At 43.4% G+C, this 20,016-nt stretch overlaps 1 protein-coding gene across 2 annotated transcripts; it reads right to left on the reverse strand.

Moving 5' to 3' along the window:
* Positions 1–804: 804 nt before the first annotated feature.
* SUPT7L (SPT7 like, STAGA complex subunit gamma) lies at positions 805–19,978 on the reverse strand. Of its 2 annotated transcripts, none has more exons than XM_035562775.2 (4): positions 19,039–19,978; positions 12,115–12,439; positions 9,986–10,223; positions 805–6,060 (listed from the first exon to the last, which is right to left on the reverse strand). In XM_035562775.2, exons 1-4 carry the CDS (start codon positions 19,449–19,451, stop codon positions 5,798–5,800), a joined length of 1,239 nt encoding a protein of 412 aa, XP_035418668.1. In that variant the 5' UTR covers positions 19,452–19,978; the 3' UTR covers positions 805–5,797. The 2 variants fall into 2 exon arrangements, with proteins under 2 accessions (XP_035418668.1, XP_050565929.1); XM_050709972.1 differs by having other exon boundaries at positions 811–6,060; positions 9,980–10,223; positions 19,039–19,931.
* Between the last annotated feature and the right edge of the window lie 38 nt (positions 19,979–20,016).

Genomic DNA, 20,016 nt, shown 5'->3' on the forward strand with positions numbered 1-20,016 from the left:
GACTCAGAGGATCACTGAGAGCCTACTGGCTCCAGGACAGAGGTGATGCAGCTTGGGGACATTCAAGTCACTAGAGTAGAGGGACGTAAGCCTGGGACAGGAGGCGGCTCACGCTTTAATCCAGCGGGGTGCAATCCAAACTGGCCATTACTGTCTTTTTCCTCCAGGTACTGTCAGGGAAATGCAAGGCACACCCCAGGCTCCCCTTGGACAGGTAAATTAATTCAGTACTGCACGCTTCAGAGGACAGCAGCTGTGTGGACAGACTACTTTCAGGAAAAGGGGAGATTGGCTGTACTACTCTTACTGCTCCCTCTCACCCAGCCAGGTAACATAGGCCTCTATCTGAAACATCACTCCTCAGCTCTACTGCAGCAGGAGGTAGAGCAGAGGGGAAAATATCCTCTTCTTCAGTCACTGCAGTCTAAATCAGTCTTAAAAAAAAAAAAAAACAGTATGTAGAACAAGTAGACTTGTACATAGTCTGGTAATGTAATTAGTAGTTGTTCTGAAATATCAGATTGTTTATGCCAGATGAATACCAACATTAGCACCGTGGTACCGATATCTCTTCTGGGAGCTCACTAGCAGTGGCACCTATGAAAAATAAGACTTCCAGTTTCTCTGGCCCCATCCTGGAATAATATCTCATCTGCCTAGTTGTGATATTAATACCAATATCATGGCAGTAGCATATTCAGGTCTGCAAAAAGTCTATTCCAAATTTCATGCTAGGGTAGACAGAACTCCAAGACTTTGCATTCACTATACCATGCTTTAAAGCAAACAAACAAACAAAAAGATACACAAAACATCTAGAGTTTTTATTTCTTAGAATTTTTTATTTTCTTAAAATTACAAAGGAACTCTCTCCAGGAGAGCAAGGAAGAAAACAAAAAAAGAAAAAAAAAAAAGAAGAGAAAAATATTTCCCAACAATTTTGTTCCATATAAACACAAGCGAAGTTACATATTTCACTCACATGCATGTACGAAAACATTTTACTTAAAAATACCGTTCACACATAACATGTGCATCAGTCTCAGAATTCAGCACATAATCAGATTGGCCTCACCTACCCTACCTAATCTTATTTCCCTATTTTCCTTTTCAGTTGTAAATTTCTATGCAGGAAACATCTTTTTCTGCACAGCATTATGCATATTCAAATTAGTATGGATGGTCTTGGAATTAAATCACTAGGTAGCACAGTCTGACTTACAAGTGTATACTAAAGTTGTCACGCTGATGTTTACACAGTGAACTTTGTTGGATGCCAGGCAAAACTCTTCAAAAGGAATAAAAAGGTATTGCTAGAGGGAAAAAGGAATATGATACATAGCATTCTCTCATCTGCAATAATCCTGTATCATTCCCATGCAAAATACTTCAAAAGCCTAGTAATTCACAAATCTTGCTCTCTAAATTGATATCACAGTTCCCAACAATTTAAATCACAGCAAAATAAATCCCTAAAGACATCAATGCCACTAGACATGGACGCAGTCAACACTCAATATTCCAATTTGCCATCTGTGTACCTTTGGAAAGGGAAAGCAGAAAGATGAAAGAACCAACAAAATGACAAACTTCTGAAGCAGGTGGGTCAGCAGAGCACTTTACTTGGAACTAGAAAAAAAAAAAAAAAAACAACAACTCAGAGCACAGCTTCATTCCAAGCCATTGCGTAATCTCAGTGTGGCTTAAAATTTGGGGATTACATGGTCAATGAACTCCTCGCTAGCTGTCCAAGGCTGCATCAACACCTAGTAAAATCTTATTTGATTCATCAGAAAAGCACATTGTCTGTATCTGAGCTGGTAAGCTACATTTGAAATTTCACTATTTCATGCTTGATGAACACCACTGTAAATCTAAGGCCTGCAAATGTTCAGAAGCGAAGGGCTCACCCAGAAGGTAAAGCTTCCACGTGCACAAAAGGAAGTGTCCACCATACAAATGCCAGAAGCAACACAGTATAATGGTGAACAGGAGGTACAGATTTTACCCTGCAATCACTTTTTAAATGTACAAGCTATGCTGATGCATTTCTAATCTCTGCATAAACAAACATCCTAAAGAGAATCAATAACACATCTCTCTTACATTGCAACAACGCAGCTGAATCAATAGAGGGTGAATTTCCACTGTATTTAAATACTTGAAGCACTCAGGCTTGGCTTGTTGCAGTGTGTGTTACAGGGTGAAATGGGTGTGGAAAGGAGATGTGAAATACAAAAGCATGATTAAAAGTAAGACAGAGCATCTGTACTTGAGCAATATTAAGAAAGCATTTAAGACTGAGGCTTAAGAGGTTTAACTAAAGCCCTGGAGAGCACCAGATTTTCATTTTTAGCCCACCTGAAGTCTTGAAAACGAGCAAGTGATGCTGACAGCAGCCACACTGTCCTCTAGCTCCTGAAAATGGTGCAAGGGACTTCGCTTAGATGTCTCAGACTCAAAAATATTTAACAACAACAGCTTGGCAAAGCATCTCTGCTACAAGGCCCAATTTACAGGTGTTCTCACGCGGTATCAAAGATGGGCACAGGAGCCAAACCAGGCTGAACCCTGAGGCCCAGGTCTAGCACTTCACGTATGTTGTGGAGAACCCTGGATATGCTGTTGTAGGTAAGACGGGCAGTCTGCTTTTAGATCAGTACCGCAATTTCAGCAGCAAGCACTACTGAACGTGTAGAAGAAAAGCACCTGCCCAGCAGGACCAAGTCTCCTCTCATTCCCAGACAGGGAGGGCTAAAGTCAGGTCACTTAATGAAGATTCTGATGGTGTGGATGTCTTCAGCTGAGGTAGTCAAGTTGAACTCACTTTGTTGGCACACAGTGGAAAAACAGACACTTGTAAAGCACCACTCATCTGACCTCTTTTAGACTTCTACTTCTGGGTCAGATGAATGCTCACCTAAAAGTGACTGTTTCTCTTTAGCTGCAGATGGGGCCCAGAGCAACAAATCTAGATGCAGATATCTAAAGCTCAGTGAAAGGACACCACCCAAAATGTCTTCCTTGTATCATGGCAGTTGAATAGCACAACTGTGCTGTACTTCTTTCTGATAAGCAGTTTTGCTTAAAACTAATATCATATAGGTCACTAATATTTCAACATCCATTGAAGCATACTCCAGGCAGCAACAGTCCGACCCAAATGAGAGAAAAGCTTACAGCTCTCACAAAACTCTCTCAAGGAATAAAGTGGTTTGGTTTTGTTTTAAAGGAAATAAGTCTCCAACACACATCTAAGAGGCAAATACTACTATTCTCTTTTTACAGCTGAGAAAACAGGGACATTGCAGCTTCCCTAATGGTGACTCAAAGGGAATCAAAATAGAGATTTCCTGATACACTGGTCCTCTGTTCAACTACTGACTAGGCTCCAAATAGCTACAATTTACCTCCCAGGAGGAGCCTTTAAAACTCTGACAGGCAATTTTAACTCCAATGTCCATAAAAGCCTATAGTCACACATTCTTATTAGACATCGAAGAATTTAATGTTTGTCTTCCACTTCTATAAAATAGAAGAGAAATACAGTTAGGAAAAAAAAGAATTAAGGCTAGGCATGTTATACAGAAACAAAAAATACTATGCCTGGAGCTCATTCTTTCAAAAGATAAACTTGCAATTGTAAGGACAAATGGGAGGTCTGGTAAATCTCCCTCAAACATCCCAATGGGTTACAGGTATAAAGCCAGTTTAAGTGGCTGTTCACTCTTGATTCACGTTCATTCTAGCTTTTTTGAGAGATACTCACTGAATCAAGCTAAAGACTGAGTTGATCGACTGAGGATTGTGCAGAACAAAAAATTGTCATCAGTCAGCTAAGCCATAAAAGCAAGCAGCAAAATAGATTCTGTTTCAGACTAAGTTGTCAAGATAGCAACTTTGAATAGGAAACCTCAGCTGGCCTGAAGTTCCTACGCTCAATTTAATAAGAGTGAAGGAAAAGCTTGCATTGCCAGTACTGGCTCATACCAACAGTAAATGCTGCTTCACTCTCTGGAAAACCCTGCCTTAAACAGCTGGCTGTCAACTTCCCTGATTAAACAATCAAGAAATCAAATAGGGAAGAAGCTCTGCTAGACTTGTTAGTTAGAAGGAAGAATCGTTGGAGAACATGAAGGTCCTGGCTGCAGCAGACATGGGATTGTGGCATTTACAATCTTGAGAAATGTGTACAAGGTGAATAGAGCTCTGGACCTTCAGGACAACATATTTTGGTTTATTTGAGAAACGTTTTTGTAGGATCTCATGAGGGACAGCCCTGGCTTCCCAAAGCAGCCCAAGAGTGCTGCCTTATCTTCAAAGACTGCTTTCTGAAAGCAGAACAGTCCATTCTGATGAGCAGAAAGTAAAGCAGGCATGACAGAAGGCCAGCACAGATGATGAAGGAAATCCTGACTGAGCTCAAATGTACAGAAAAAACTACACAGTGGTAGAGGTGAGGATGGGCTGGCTGGGAGGAAACGAAGGCACAGCCCAGGCATGCACAGACAGTTAGGAAAGCCAAAGTTCAGCTGGAGTCAACACTGGTAAGAAATGTGAAGAATGGCTTTTCTACACGCACTGGAAGCAAAAGAAAGGTTAAAGAAAATGTAGGTTTGCTGTCCAACAGTGCAGATGCCTGGTAACAAAGGCAGTGCTCTGTACTTTCAGGCTGACATACTTACCACCACTCAACACTTCCACTTAGGTGGGAGGTCTGCCCTCAGGCCTGCCAGGTCCCTGGGGTCTACTAGGAGGAGTGTATGGGAGCAAAGTATCACCTACGCAGAGGAAGACTGAGTTAACAAGAACTTCAGCCAGCTGGACATTCACAGCTCCACACGAGCAGACAGGATGCATATGAAGGCACTAAAGGAGCTACCTGATGGTACCATGTGACTACCCTCCAGCATCTTTGCCAGGTCACCACAAGTGAAGGCTCCCCAGAGGCAGAGAAATTACCCAACTTCAGATCATCCTGTTGCCTGCAAGTTAGCAAGTGTGTGACCAGCATGTTGAGGGAAATCATTTCTACCTATACAGTGCCTGTGAGACTGTATCTAGAGGACTGCATCCACTTTTGTGCTTCCCCTTAAAGGAAGGGCACTGCAGCAATTTTGTTGGAAGGCCACTAAGATGGGTAGGGGACTCTAGTACGGGACAAGGAGAGGCCAAGGAAGCTTCGTTTCTTCAGACGTAAGAACAGAGAAGGCTAAAAAGAGACCTCACTGTTGTTTACAACCACTTAATGCACAGATTAGACAGACTGCACTCACAGATTAACAGTGACAGAACGAGTGGCAATGAACACAAGATCAAACACGGACCATTCCAGCTAGATGTAATATATATATTTTTTCCTCTGTGAGGGTAGTCAAATACTGGAAAATGTTGCCTAGAGAAGTTTGGTCTTGCCATCCTTGCAGAAAATCAAAACTAGACAAGGCCCTGAGCAACCTGCTCTATTTGGTTTGGCTGGACCAAAAACATCAAGAGGCTCCTCCAACCCAAAGTATTCAACAATTCCGTTACTTAAATCTCTGGTGACTTCCTCGTTAATCTGCCACAGCAAGCCATGACACCAAACACATATGGTGATCTTCAACCTCATGAGCCAGGATGGAGTACAGAAGTCAGCTAAGAGGAGAGAAGTGCAGTACACATCAAACCTCTCGTAATAATTTCATGCAAGGTCTCTCATACACCAGGGCCAGCCCTGTTTATACATCATAGCCACCACAGTACTTTGTTGGCTCATTTCACATCCATTGGGACTAAATAAAAACGCCCCTTCTTTTCACATCTTCTTCATCTTTTTCTTGCAGCGCTGGTTGAAGACAGGTGAGGATCCCATCAGACTGTCAGCAGAATGAGAACCATAGCTGCTCTCAGAGCCATTGGGGCTCTGTGGCATCCCAGCTTCACTCATGCCTGACATAGGTTCCTCAAAGACATCACTGCCTAGGACCCCATGGCCATGTACATTGGCCTCTTCGTTCTCCTGTGGCTCCATTTTCACCTGTGACAAGTTCCAGAGAGGGGAAGCATTCACCTCAGCCCCTAGAGAAAGAAAAAGCATGCATTAGTAACAGAGTAGAAGGATAAATTACAAATGGTAAGTGGATGCAAGGGACAGCAGCACTGGTAAAGCAGTAAAAAAACAAAGCTCCAAGTGAAATAGGCTGGGGGAAAAAAAATACCAAGCAGCGTGAAACAATAAATAAGTCAGCTTTTTTTTTTTTTTTTTAAATAACCCAGTAGTTGCAGCTCTAGAAAATACGATGCTATGCTTTCACAGCAAATCCAATGCTATCCTTTCATAGCACTCCTCCGTTGCTTTTTTTTCCATGAGAAATAACAACTTAGAAACAACATGAAATAAGAGCTCCCTTCACTCTCCAGGAAGGAGCATCTCAACAAGCATGCCAAGAACACATGGACTAGACCCTGTACAAGCAGGACTTGCAGGCAGTCCAGAAGTCATCCCTTGCAACTTCAGCAGTCTCCCTTCAGCTGTCAACCACACTGGACTTCTGCTAGTTCTGCAGGGGAGGGAAGAGGGCAGAGGACTAGGTAGATGAACAGTCTCAAACACAGCTTCCTGCAGTGAAACACAGGGATAACAGAGCTGCACAGTCAGCCACCAGCATGCCTGCCTCCTTGTACCTGGAGGTCTCATCCACCCTTCAGCAGAACAGAAAGAAACCCTCTTGGCTCAGCCTCACAGACACCCTGTCTGTTACCAGAGGACAGCTCACCACAAGAACAGTTTGTGCTGTAGTTTACTGGAATGAACCGAGGATGGGTATTGGGGCACTTGGGGCAAGGAGGCTGTAGTCTGGAAACAAGCAGACTGAATCCCAGGTCACCTTTTTAAAGAAGGAGGTTAAAGAGTCCAGGGAATCACCTGGATTTTTTAAAATGATTAAAATAATTCAATTAAAACACAGAGAACCAAACTTTTTACCCAGGTTACTTGAATGACCTTCCTTTGATTACTACCATCCTCCTATCTGCTCTTCCCTGCTCTTTCACTGCACTCTTCTCATACATGTACCCTATCAACAATGTTGTAATATGGCTTGGATAAAACTACACTATTTTATGTTTGTGCGCCTTCTTGGCATTGCGTAACTCAGAATAGGCATTGGGTTTTTTTGATAGTAAATGTAAAAAAAAAAAAAAATCAACAACAAATGTAAAAAAATCCATAATGACTTCTCAGATCTCGGACAACAAACATTTTCAGGACACCTGTGAAGGTTGGCTTAGCAATCTAACAAATCCCTGCTCACTGTGTCATTTGTATGCTCTTTTCTCCTAGCTTCTAGCCAGGGGTAACAGACCTGAGGGAGGACATTGACTGCAAATCACAAATCCAATGCCTTCTTAGAAATCAGAATGGTTCAAAATATAGGCCATAAACATTTAGCTACTCTAAGACTTGTTCAGACATAACTCAGATCAGCAGCAACTGTAAGTTTTTATCACATAGCTGGCTAGAAACACACACGAAAGGAACCTTCCCATTTTAAATTAATTCCATGGTGGAAGATTTGCCAATCCACACAGGTGCAATGGGTTTTGTTTGTTTTTTTTCACATTTGGACTAGTGTGCAATCTGAGCAGATCAAGGATTTTCTGAACAAGATTATGAAACCATACTTTCTGAAAACAGCAAATGTTTTGTCCCCAAGAGCAGTAATTATAGATTGCATTATTTCTGCTTATTTACAGTTTTAAGAGAGACAAAAATCCTATTAAAAACACAGTAATTGGGCCCCTTGCTGACATGGGCCTAATGAGCCCAAATCTGAACAAAGCCTGAAATCTTCTCTCACTTCTAAATCTGATCCCTCTAGCGTGGGGTTAAACTCACATGGAAAATAAAGCAAGCTAAGAAGCCGGGTTTTAGCAAGTTTCCTAAACTTTGTGTCTCAAACTGTCCGAAAGCACAACCAAACCTCTTGTACTGAGCCAGCCTACTACTACTCCCTACCACTAGTATGCCACTAGCCATAGTCCCATATTACCAGCAGCTACACCGAGAAGAAGTCTCCCGTCACGTTTGTACTGTGAACTTTCCCTTATGGAGGGGTCAGGAATTTTCTGGAGCAGCTTAGCTCAAACCAGGGCTTCGGAGACCTTTGTGGCAATAGCAGACAACGCAGCCCACATCGGCTCAGCAGTTAGATAACAAGCCAGAATTGAAGTGCTCGCTGATGTCCAGTCGCCTTAATGAAAAGTCCCTTTTATGTTAATTACAAGCGAGTGTATTCCTCTCAACAACAAGGACACATCATTAAAATGCTATCAGTTCCACAGAGTTGCAGCTCCAGTCTACACAATAATCAAAGGTGCTCACTAACCTCACTGTTGCTTTCTCTCATCAATTGCTCTTCACTGCTCAACCTCATCCCTTTCAGCTTCATCTCCTGTCATTGAGAGTGTCACTAATGACCAGCAGTACTTAAGCAGAGACGCTGGACATTTCATCTTCAAAGCACTTCAACCTCCACGTACTTTACAAATGAGCTAATCCTCCCGTTGTTATCCTGCTGGGTGGAGGAACAAGATCCCCAATTTTGCCTCCACTTCCCCAGCCGCATTACAATTAGCAGCTGGCCCACAGTTGTGTCCCCTGGCACAAGCAGAAACACGTGCACAACAGGGAAGGCTGAAATGACAGTTTAGCCCTCTGACACTGCTGTGCTGCCACCTTCCCTACAGGTCTCACATTTGTACATCCAAGATGGTGTCCTAACCGCAAGCAGCTTTCTCTCACTCCTTGTGATATTACATGCTCCGGCCTGCCTAGCTCTAGACTGGGACTTCTTACTGTGATGAGATTTCCAAAGGCCCTTGTGAAGTGAAGAGGGATTTTCAGGGACGAACAGAGCACTTGTATCCTTAATTAGAAAACATCAATTTGGTATCAGATAGGCAAGAAGCATTTAGAATGCAGCTATCTTGCCAACCTCTGGGTCTCAGGTGGTAGATGCTAATACCAAGCTTTCCAGATGAATCACTTGCAACCCCAGATGGGCCACAAGAGCCCATTATTCCCTCTCCCTCAAAAATGCCAGCACTTTACATTTCAGAGGTACAATGGAAAACAATATGAGCTTCCAGAAATACATCAGACGGATTTGTGTGGGTTTGTTTTCTTTAAACTCAGCAGAATATGCTATTTTTAAAAAAAACTAACAGAGGTACACTCACCCCTCAATACACAGTGCATAAGTAAAGATAAATAGGAGAACAGACTTCACTGTTTTTAATCATGTTTTTAAAGTGAAACACTAATTATTGCAGGGGCTGGAAGAGTTCAGATGGTTCTACACAAAGTAAAGAACGTCAAGTTTGTTTTCCATAAAGCTTAGTGCTACTGAATGGTGCAGAGAACAGACCTTGCATATAGATTCAGAAAAGGAACAGCAGCAACAGCAGCTTGTCCCATGCTCGCCAACAGTGTGCTTCAACACCAACACATAGCTTTCCATGGGGGCAGCAAACTACAGCAGACTTTCAGGATAAAACTCTGGTTTCTTTTGATATAGAAATCCAAAGGTTATTTTTGTCTTTGTTACATCAGACTGGAAGGAAGACACCAGTACTCATATTTGCAGCAAACACAAAACAACAAAGCCCTTGGGACATCACTGTAGAGAAACAGTCTCTCTCACACCAATAACAAAACTAAGAACGTTCACCATCCCACCAAAATTAACGTTATATAAACCATCATGTTCTGCAGGATCCACGAACAGAGTAAATACTTAACAAATCCTGGTAATTGATATATTTCACTGTTTTCGTGCTTAGAAAGTAAGCAAGTGTTTTTCCCCCAGATAAATCTTCCTACTGAAAAGTAAGAATTTCTTCTCCCTCCCCTTCCTCACTTTTGAATCTGCTATTAAAAACAGAAGCAGGATCATATGAAAAAGATGAGGGACTGACTTCAGCACTAGCAACAAACCTCTACCTGAAGTTTGTGGGGAAGCTTCTACTTCCAAGTTTGCAGAGAATCGCTCACTTTGAGCTCCAAGGACTCCAACTGGCAAAGACTGGTCACCAGAAGCCAGATCTCCTTCCAGTTCCTCACTTATGGGGAAAGTGATATCGCTAACAGGTTCCTCCTTAATCTTCACTGGCTTTGTGTCTTCTGCTGCCTTTTCAGGGTTGACAATCTTTTCATACTCTTCAGAGAGCTGCTTGCTAACCTGTCAAAGATCGGTGGAGATGAAAAAGAGGCAAGAAAGGTCACAGTGACTTCAGAGACTCTGATGACAATTACACTGCAGTGTGTTCTCCGCACAGAGTATTATTAATGCCTGACCTGACTGAACAACTACACACTTAGCTGCGCAAAAAAGACTTTCTCCCCATTTAAGAACACCTTCTATCCTTTATCAAGGGACTTTAATAAGAGCTTGAATTTCTTAACACATCTGCTTGATAAATATGTGCAGATTTATTCCACAGACAGAAATGAGGAGGCCCAGAAATTTAACTGGAGCAAAAAGCAAGAGCAAAGTACCTCAACCTTACTCTTTGATTTTACCTGTAAGACTTTCCCCTGTCCATCAGTACTAAATTTTACTCCAGCACTAACAAACAAGCAGATCAGATATTCGTTAACTTCTGTAGTTACCGCTAGCAAAAGCCAGTTATCTTCTGTCACAGTCACAGCAAAAAATGCAGTTCCCTCCAGTCAGACAAGCGAAACAAACACAGGAATGAGATTTGGAACAATCTTTTTGCTTCTGGAAATGTAACAACTCTAAACAATTAAATTAAGATTTTTCAGGTTTAGTCTGCTTTTAACAGGTACTTGTTTGTATCTCTGAATCCCGACATTCAGTGAACTGAGCTGAGGAAAAGCCCAAGGCATTTTTTTTTAAATAGCAGAAGCAATAAAGAAAAAAGAATAGCAAAGCCCATTTCCCCCTTCTAGACATGCTTCCAAACACAAAGGCTGCTGTGGACCTCAGCCCTGCATGAAGAACAGAACAAATAAGACAATGACCAGCTGCAGGATGAGAGTGAATTGCATCAGCAAAATGATACAGACAGCCCAAATTCCAGGAGGAGACAACATCTGGGTATCAGGATGCAACTGTTAACTACATTCAGTGCTTTATAACCTTTCAAACTGGAAAAAAAAAAGTCCTCTAACAGGAGAGTATATTTAAACTAATGCAATCAGTCCTTTTGAACAAAAATGTTTTTAACAAGGCCAGAGCTTGATGATGTTATTTCTATGCACAAACCTCAAGAGGCCGTCACAATTTACATACTACATGCACTTACAGGTGTCTCTGATTTATACTACCTCTGTAAGCCACAAGGTGCCAACCCTGGGATAAGAAGGAGCACAAAGGAGCTGCTCTAAGAGGAATCAACTGGTACTCTCAGATAACATGACAAGGAAGGGAAAGATTAGACATGGCAGGTTTTGCCTTTGGTCTCGGGCTACCTACTTGATCCAAAGCTTGTTTTTTGATGAATAGATATAAAATTCGCACATCAAGTCCTTGCATTTCTGCAAGTCTTCTATCAATCAAATAAAATGCACGTTTAAGTTCACAGAATACCCAGACCAAGAAAAACTAGGGGATTTAACAGTTCCTCTCCTTTCTCCACAGAAGTAGTCCCCTCTAGAGTAGAAGGCAGTTCTTGTTCAACAACTCAGATCGGTGCAGTACTACCCTTTATTTTTACCGCTTAAGCGCACTACCCCTAGCTTAAGCCAACACAAGTCACTGCACACCTAAGTAATTTTTGTCTGCCTGCTTACTTGTTTTATGAAATGGTAAGCAGCCAAATATCCCGTTAAAGCAGAAAATTCAGTCAGTATTGACTTTATTTCTACTTGATATTTTAGTCTGTGCCTTTCAGGAGCTGGGGGCCTCCTCTTAAACCCAAACCATCAGCACAGCACTCTTAGCCTGTGTGTTCCATTCGTGTCTGCCAAAAACCATCCTGTTTCCCTTTTCCTTGATGACCCAAGAGGGTTTCTCATATGATTTTACCTCAGTATTGCTACAGGAATAAGTGATTGTACTGGGGTTACATTTCTTGGTGCTGTGAGCTCCCTACTGCTCTCCTCACCTGAAGCATGTAGCTGTGGTAATCCTTAATGCGGTGCTGCCAGAACTTCTGCAGCGAGAGCACGCTGCCAATGCCCACTTCGTGAAAGACCTGCTCCATGACATCCGGGAACGGCGTGTGCCCGAGTCGAGCTTCCCGATCCACAGCAAAGCGCAGCAGCTTGGTGAACTTCAAGCAGTACTCGTGGGCGATGTCTGTCAGGGTCTCCAGGACGCTCTCGTTGGCACACTCGAAGCCTGTGTGAGCCAGGATGGTGGCCATGGACTGGTAGAGAAGCTGCCGGCAGGAGGACCAGCTCAGCTCAGTCACGGGCTCCCCTTTTCCTCTGAAAGACAGAAAGGAGAAAAATAGCACGCCTCCAAAACCAAACGGAATATACCGGTTTAAGAGAGACTGTCAGTACTAACGTGCTCTACAAATGGAAAGCAAATTGGTTGGGCTTCACCACAGCTTCTCCATTACACGTGAACCCTACCTACTGTGAGTTTATCTGCTTTCCCTTCTTGCCCTTCCCTCAAAATCAGCACCGCTGAGTCTCATTTTCACTTCTAATGCCACAAGAATCCTTGGGTGATTCATCAATATGGGATGCAAATCTTTTGAACCTTCAAGCAATTCCCTTCCCACCCAAGAGCTTTTCTCCTAGAGATGTGAATTAAATGGGTCCTTGACACAAACAAAAAAAAGGCACTTTAAATAACATGAATGCAAATCATTTCCCCTCTCAGTTAATTACATTTCTCTTCCTTGTTATCTCTGATGTCATAGGCCTAACAGTCAGATACAAAGGCTTCTGGGATAGACAAGATCTGAATTTATAATGCAAAGGACACACACAAAAAGCAAGAAATGGCATACACATCTTCACCCACACTTCATCAAGCTACGCTGTAGCCATTATGACCATTTCCCTACCCTTACTTCTGATAGTCACGAAGCCTGAAGCTGGAAGCAGTATCCCTGCAGGCAACAGGAGAGGTGAACACAAAGCCTTGGGGAAGCCTGGAGAGGTCCTACCTCAGAGCAGCACTCCCTGCCTTTGGGCTTGAGGCCCCTCTTCTCTGTGCTGCTAGGAGGGAAAAAGTGATAATGCAGGACAGAAGAGACAGAACAGCTGGCACGAGCATTTCAAACATCACTCAGTTACAGTCGGGCAAGCAGATTTTTCATCAAGACGAGTTAAACAAATTCCACATAGGAAAAAAAAAGGAGGTAAGACAGTTTAACAAGAAATGTAAATATACTTCTACCAGATTTCCAGACTTACAATTAAATGCACATGATTTATTTGCCCATAACAGTAACACTGTCTTCAGATGCTGATGTCAAAAATCAAGATTCCTTTTTACTAAGTATGGTATTTACTCACTTTTTTCCACTCCATTCAGCATCAATAACTTGAAGAAAGCTAACAATTTCACCCTCCATTTGTTTCTGATCAATTTCTTCCAACATCTCGTTCAGCCCACCCTGACACTTCCCCTCACCCTCCCTGTACGCTGGTTGCCTACCACTGCACAAAATTTTCAGTAACATGGCCTGATTAAACAGCCCACAGACAGCACTGATGACTTGCATAGAAGGCGGCACTGGTCTCCGTAAAATTCTCACTGCTCTGCTTCTCCAACAGGTGCATTGGGTGCCCTTCAGCCCCGCTGAGCTGCTGGGTCACAGAGCCTCAGCTCCCTCTTATCCTCAGGGCTGACCTATAGACAACCACTGAAACACAGGAGTGAAAAAGGTAACATTTCAGAGGAGTGAAAATGAGAGGTTAAACTTAGAGTCATCAGGACCAAAATCCCAGAGCTTCACTTTCAAGAGCACCAGCTCAGCGCTTTCTGCTTATTCAAGTAAAGGGTTAGAGGGATGGAAATCACACCGTATTGAGAGTTGCAGATGACGCTATTACTAAGTGCATACGAAGAACAGCATGTGCATCCCAATCACGGATTCATCCCAGTTATTAATTGCTGAAGAACAACTCGCATCCCCATTCCTACTCAATTACATGACTATTATGGAAAGAAGACAGCCGGTGCCCTGACAAAATGAATTAAAAGATCACCAGTTCCCTTATAAACCAAGTGTCATCCATGCTGTTTTTACATCTCCCTAACTTTCCCCTACACCTCCCAGGGCCTCCCAGGGACAGACTTCTGCAGCTCACAAAGAGCCATTATGTCTCGCACAGCACTGGGACAAGGAGGTCACAACGGGGGGGGGGGGGAAATCACACAAAAACAACCAGAAAACCACCATCAACATTTATGCCTAAGAACTGGAAACTTTTGTGTTTTTTTTTTTTTAAAACACAAAGGATGAACCTGGCTGTCCACTAGCCATCAGCTGAGAGCAGCTTACGCCACCAAAACCACCGAACACCAGATTATCATTAATACAGACAGAAATAAAGAGCCATTATCAATGGTCTGCCAGTCACACAAAACACTAGGGGCAAACTTAAACTAGACACAGAATTTGGCAGGCCAAAGCAGGATACTGAACCACTTCTAAAGTGGAGGACAATCGTTTAGCAACGCATATCACTGCTCAGAAGCAGCACAGAATGTCATATCTCTTTTAAACTCCTAGAGGAAAAAGAAACTAATTGCCAGCATTAAAATGCAGCTAGGTCACTGTGCTGAAAGGGATATAATCAACTTGAAATCTAATCAATTAAAGACGGAGAGAAAAGAAATTTTAGGTGCTCTACTCAAATCCAACTCCCTACCTCTTGTTTTTGGTGAGGTCAATCAATTTTGTTTTGTTTTTCTTGTTCTTTCTTCCCTTGATTTCTTGTTTCTCATGATAAACAATAGAGGAAGATGATTAAAATCCTGATTAGACAGGAAAATTAAAATATTGCTAGAGATGTTAATGGAAAACAACAAATGAGAAATGATTTTTGCTTCATCTCCTTTAACTTCCAGGTACCACCTAATAAGATTGCAAATAAACAGAAAAGGCACATTTAAGTCGAGAGGAGCTGTCTAATGGCAAGGCTTCTTCAAAAGCACCAGCAAGCTTCTTTTCCCTGATCATCACAGGTAGAGCGCCTTGCTCTCAGACCTCACCCCAACGCCCAGCACCTCCAAAAGCACCCTTCCAATACTACCACTCAGAATACCACCCTCTACTTTCCAAAAGGGCTCCCCACTCAGCTACCACCCAAAACCAAACCTATATTACCAATGTCATGTAGCTGCAAGTAAACAAGAGCGCTTTAACCCCCAAAATTCTGTCTCCAGAGACAAAACTGGCAGTTAGGTCGGTGACTTGGAGGTGATCATCTCCACAGAGATTATAGTATGAAACTTAACACAGACACTCCATTTTCAGTCAGCTAATACGACACAAGGCCACTCCCCAAAGGCACTACAATCTACTCACCCAAGCTCATCCCCTGTAAAGCCCTTTTTCATACAGAAGAGAAGAGCTCATGGTCCATTTGCTGTGCAAACATCGTTAGGGGAAAGCGTTTGGGTTAAGTCAGTACAAGGATCAAGAGCTGAGGTCCACTCACCTGCAGTAATGGCCTGAAGTGCTCCGCTCCCTCACAGGTGAGCATAAGCCAGCAGCAGATGGAGGGAGGGACTGTTTTTCTTACGAACACATCAGTTTTATGAAACACTACATCGTGGAGTTGAATTTCTACCAAATGAGGTGCACCACGGTCACTTCACAGCCACTTTTCCCCAATACAAGAAAATAAAGGAGAATATTGGAAAAACAAGATCGTACTTGTCAGAGAGCGTATCAGAGAAAACAGCACACCAACTCAAAATGAAAACTAAGTTTCCTGTTGGAAAAGGGCCTCTTTCCACCTCATCCTGAATAAGCCTCTTTTCAAATATCCCAGCTATATCTACAGAAGGATGCACAGGGACAAACAGAAACTGCTCAATAGATAATACCAACAGATAATAGGTAACATTTGGAAAATAAGTTGTCCCAGTGGGACAATGCAGAACACCAGACACTTTAGGAGCTAAGCTGAGATGCTTTGTCCAGCAGGATAAGCATGTTCTGCCTGCTCTGATTTCCACTGCTCCAAACCCTTCTCCACACTTGCCCTGCTATCCCACCAACATGCACTTCCCTACTTCTGCACAGAAATTTAACTAGCAGACCCGCCATGAGCTGTCTTCCCATTGCGACATCCTGATTCAATTCACAGATAATCTTTCAAATAAAGCACATACGTGATGTGGTCAGCAACACAAGTGAGAGAATGACAGAGAAATCTGTTAGGAAACCAGTCACATACACACAAAAAAAAAAAAAAAAACATCTGGAGAGCCACATAATCAGCAGGTTTCTTTTGACAATGGATCCATGCTATTAGGGGGAAGCTGAACATTGAAGAAGGAAGAGCCGGCAGCCATATTATGGTAAGAGTTTCCTGCTGAAATGGTGGTTGCAAGTTTACAGTTATTCATTCCTCATCAATTATGCTTCAAGTTTACCTTCTGTTTCCGTACCAGCCAAAAATCAAACATTAATCCCCTACTGTGTACTCCAAGAATTGTAACATCAACAGTTGCAAATCACCAGGACCAGATGGCAATTCACCCAGGAACACTAAAGGAATTCAAGGATGAAATATCTGAATAGCTGTGGTGAGTCACTTCTTGCTTTGAACTGCTCTGGCCCACGAGGACCAGAAGATAGAAAATGTGAAAACACTTTCTTTCAATAGCTTCAGAAAAGATTTGAAGAACTACAGGCAGGGAAGACCGATATATTCTGGTGCACCAGCGAAATTCAGAGAAATGGTAAGAACAGAATTAGAGGACACATGGGTAAAGACGATACGCTCAGGACAAGTCAAGACAGATTCTGTAAATAGAAAACAGCTTGCTTCACAAGCCTGCTAGAGCCCTCCAAAGCCATCAACAGGCAAGTACATAAGAGTTTTCCACTGTGAAGCCAAGGACTTTCCTCAGGGATCTGTGCCAGAGTCAAGGTTTGTTTGTTTGTTTTTCAACACATTTATCAACAGCCTGGAAAAACGCACAAAAGGAACATTGTCATAATTAAATCTGTTGCTGGTACAGATTTCTGGGAGGCTGAAAAGACCAGAACAACTGAAAAATAGCAGTAAATTAGGTTCTGCCTCCTTAACATCTCAAAAAGGTTCAGGAAGCAGGGATTACAGGTATGGGGCGGGGCAGGAGGTACTGACTAAAAAAAAGAGACAATGCTGTGGGGTCAAAGGGCAAAAATGAACAACAAGGAAACAAAAGAGGACATGGCTATGTTAAAGAAACTTGTGGTCTAATTTGGACTGGCAACTCCTATCTTCCTTTCTTCCTATGTTCAAATATACCTGCACACTGCTTCTGAGACCCACATTACTACCTAAGAAAACAGAATTAAAATGTGCATTTAGTCTAACACTGTAACTCTGTAACTCTGACAATGACACACAAGGAGGCAGCACAAAACTAAGTAATATCATGTTTTATCAAGGGGAAGAATAGTCTTCCCTAAATCGTTTTAAACACTAAGGCTAAGCACTAACAAATCTTATAGCAGTAAAATAAAGCAGTAAGTGTTATTCTTACTTTATGAAAGTGTCTTAAAACAGTTAAAAACAAACATGCAATGGCAATCTTGCCTCCTGGAAAAGCATAAATGTGTTTGGTTTAACAAGCACACAATTAAATTCTAGTCTATACCATAGTCCATTATAAATCCACCCTGTCAGCCACAAAACATTTCATTTTAAAATTGTCTATCAAGCTTTCACAATCTAGTCCTTAAACTCCCCCATGTGGTTGACTGTTAAATAACATTTCTTTACTCGCACCTCAGAAACTTTCAGGGGACAGCAAAAAGACAGAGCAGCCCCCAGAACAAGGTCGGGGCCACAGAAAATTAAAGTTAAAGCTGAAACCACCAGGGAGGACAGGTGCACATGGTTGCCTCAGTCCTACAAACCACAGTCCCAGAAAGAGCAGGAGTCACAGGGCTCTGACGTTTACTCACAGGACTGGATTTCCCTTCACCCGTTTTTCCAAATTACTTCATTCATCCAAGAAGGATGAGGGTGTTCCTCCAAAACTAAGTCTCACTCTACCATTCAGAGACTATGCTACCAAAACAGACACTTTACAATAAAGTGCATTTTATGCTACCTCAGGCCATTAAAGCTCTGAGGCATTTAACTGATAAAATGTTTTACTGCTGCAGATTTTCCCCATTTGAAGAAATAAAATGTGTTCTCTCCTACTTCACAATCATTGAAGCAGTCTTTGATCTAAAAACACTGAGGATTAATCCCTGAATTTCAATGCTAAGCCTACAAAGTATCATGAGATTCTGCAAGAAATGCAGCACATCCTTGTGAAGTTCATGCTCACCAGAGGCGTAGACGGGGAGGAGCTGGCAGTAGTACTCTATCAAAGACTGGCTGCAGAGGCAGAAGCAATGCAACCTTTGTTTCCATCTTCTCCAGTCCTTGACTGGTGGAGCCAGCACTGGAGAGAGAATTTCCCTTCCACACTCACTGAGCAACACTCACTGCCACATCTGACCAGACTACCAAACACTGACAGAGTGAAACATGGTGGTTTGCTACATCACAGACCTTTGGCCACTGAAATCTTACAAATATTAGTTATCAAAGAAACTTCTCAGAACCTGCAGCTAATGGGCCAACGAAAACGAAGACAAAAATCAGCACTACACATCCACATTTTATAGACGGGAAAAAGAAAACACATTTGTTTTAAACAGCTTGCATGTTATGCACACAGGAGAATTTTCAATCTTTCTATTCTTAAGCCTATTTTACTCTTTATGTACAGACAACTGCTTGACCCTTCGGCCTAAGGGAATCGACAAAACCACGTATATATTTAAAAACACTCTGCTTTGCTGCAGCCAAGAACTAACCCAAACAAATACCAACCAACACACCTGTAAAAATCACTCTCTGGGTCACTGTGCCTCAGCTGAAATGGCATTTTGGGGGTTTTGCTGTCCAGAGGAAGCAGGTCATCAGGGAGAGGTGGGGAGGCCGGGCAAGAGGGCAGAGGCTCGTTGTCTTCGGTTTTGATGCCCTCTGCCTGCTGCTGGTTTTGAGCCTGGGCCATGGCGATGAGGCTGCGCAGCCGCCTGTTGTGCTGGATGAGCTGGATGGTGTGGATGGTGAGGCTGCAGGGCTCGGAGGGGATGTCCAGCATGGTGGTGGGCCGGGGCTTGTTGGCGGACGGCTGGTGCAGCGGAGGGTCTTGGACTTCCACGGTGCGAAACTCGCGCTGAAGCAGGTCGAAGGAGCTGCGATTGGCCTGGTTGGACGAAACGGGAATCTCACCCCAATACCGCAGCATTTTTACGCTGGCAACGTCCCGTCCTCAACGCCCAGGGGAAGGCTCCCAAACACTGTGTCAGCACACAAGTCCCGTCGCAGGGGGAGGCTCCAGGCTTTGGACAGCAGCAAAGCCTGGAGCTGGGCAGGTGCTTGGCATAAAGCAAGTTACGAATGGCAACAAAATGTTCAATGTCACAGCAAGAAATGCAGTTTTTAAGGTGGCATCGGGGCACACCGTTCCCCTAATGGCCCACCCAGCCGCTTCTCCTGAAGGGGGGGAGAAGAGAGCAAAGCGGCTGCGAGGCGGGGGCTTCTCCCACCGCCTGAACAGCGCCCCTGAGCCGGGCAGGGATACGGGAAGGGAAAAACGAAGGGAAAGGGGACGGGAAGGGGAAGGAAGAGGGCAGGGAAGGCCGCAAGAGGTGCTCCGCCGCCGTCCCACCGGAACTCAGCGCCGGTCCGCTCCCGAAGCGGCTCCCCCGGGGCAAGGAGAGCGGCCGGCTCCCGGCTCGCAGCCCCCCGCCGCCACCTGCCCCCCCCCGGCTCCCCGCCCCGGGTCCCGCTGCCGGCGGCCGAAGCAGCGG

Source organism: Cygnus atratus, chromosome 3 (assembly GCF_013377495.2).
Source record: "Cygnus atratus isolate AKBS03 ecotype Queensland, Australia chromosome 3, CAtr_DNAZoo_HiC_assembly, whole genome shotgun sequence".
Classification (NCBI taxonomy): Eukaryota; Metazoa; Chordata; class Aves; order Anseriformes; family Anatidae; genus Cygnus; species Cygnus atratus.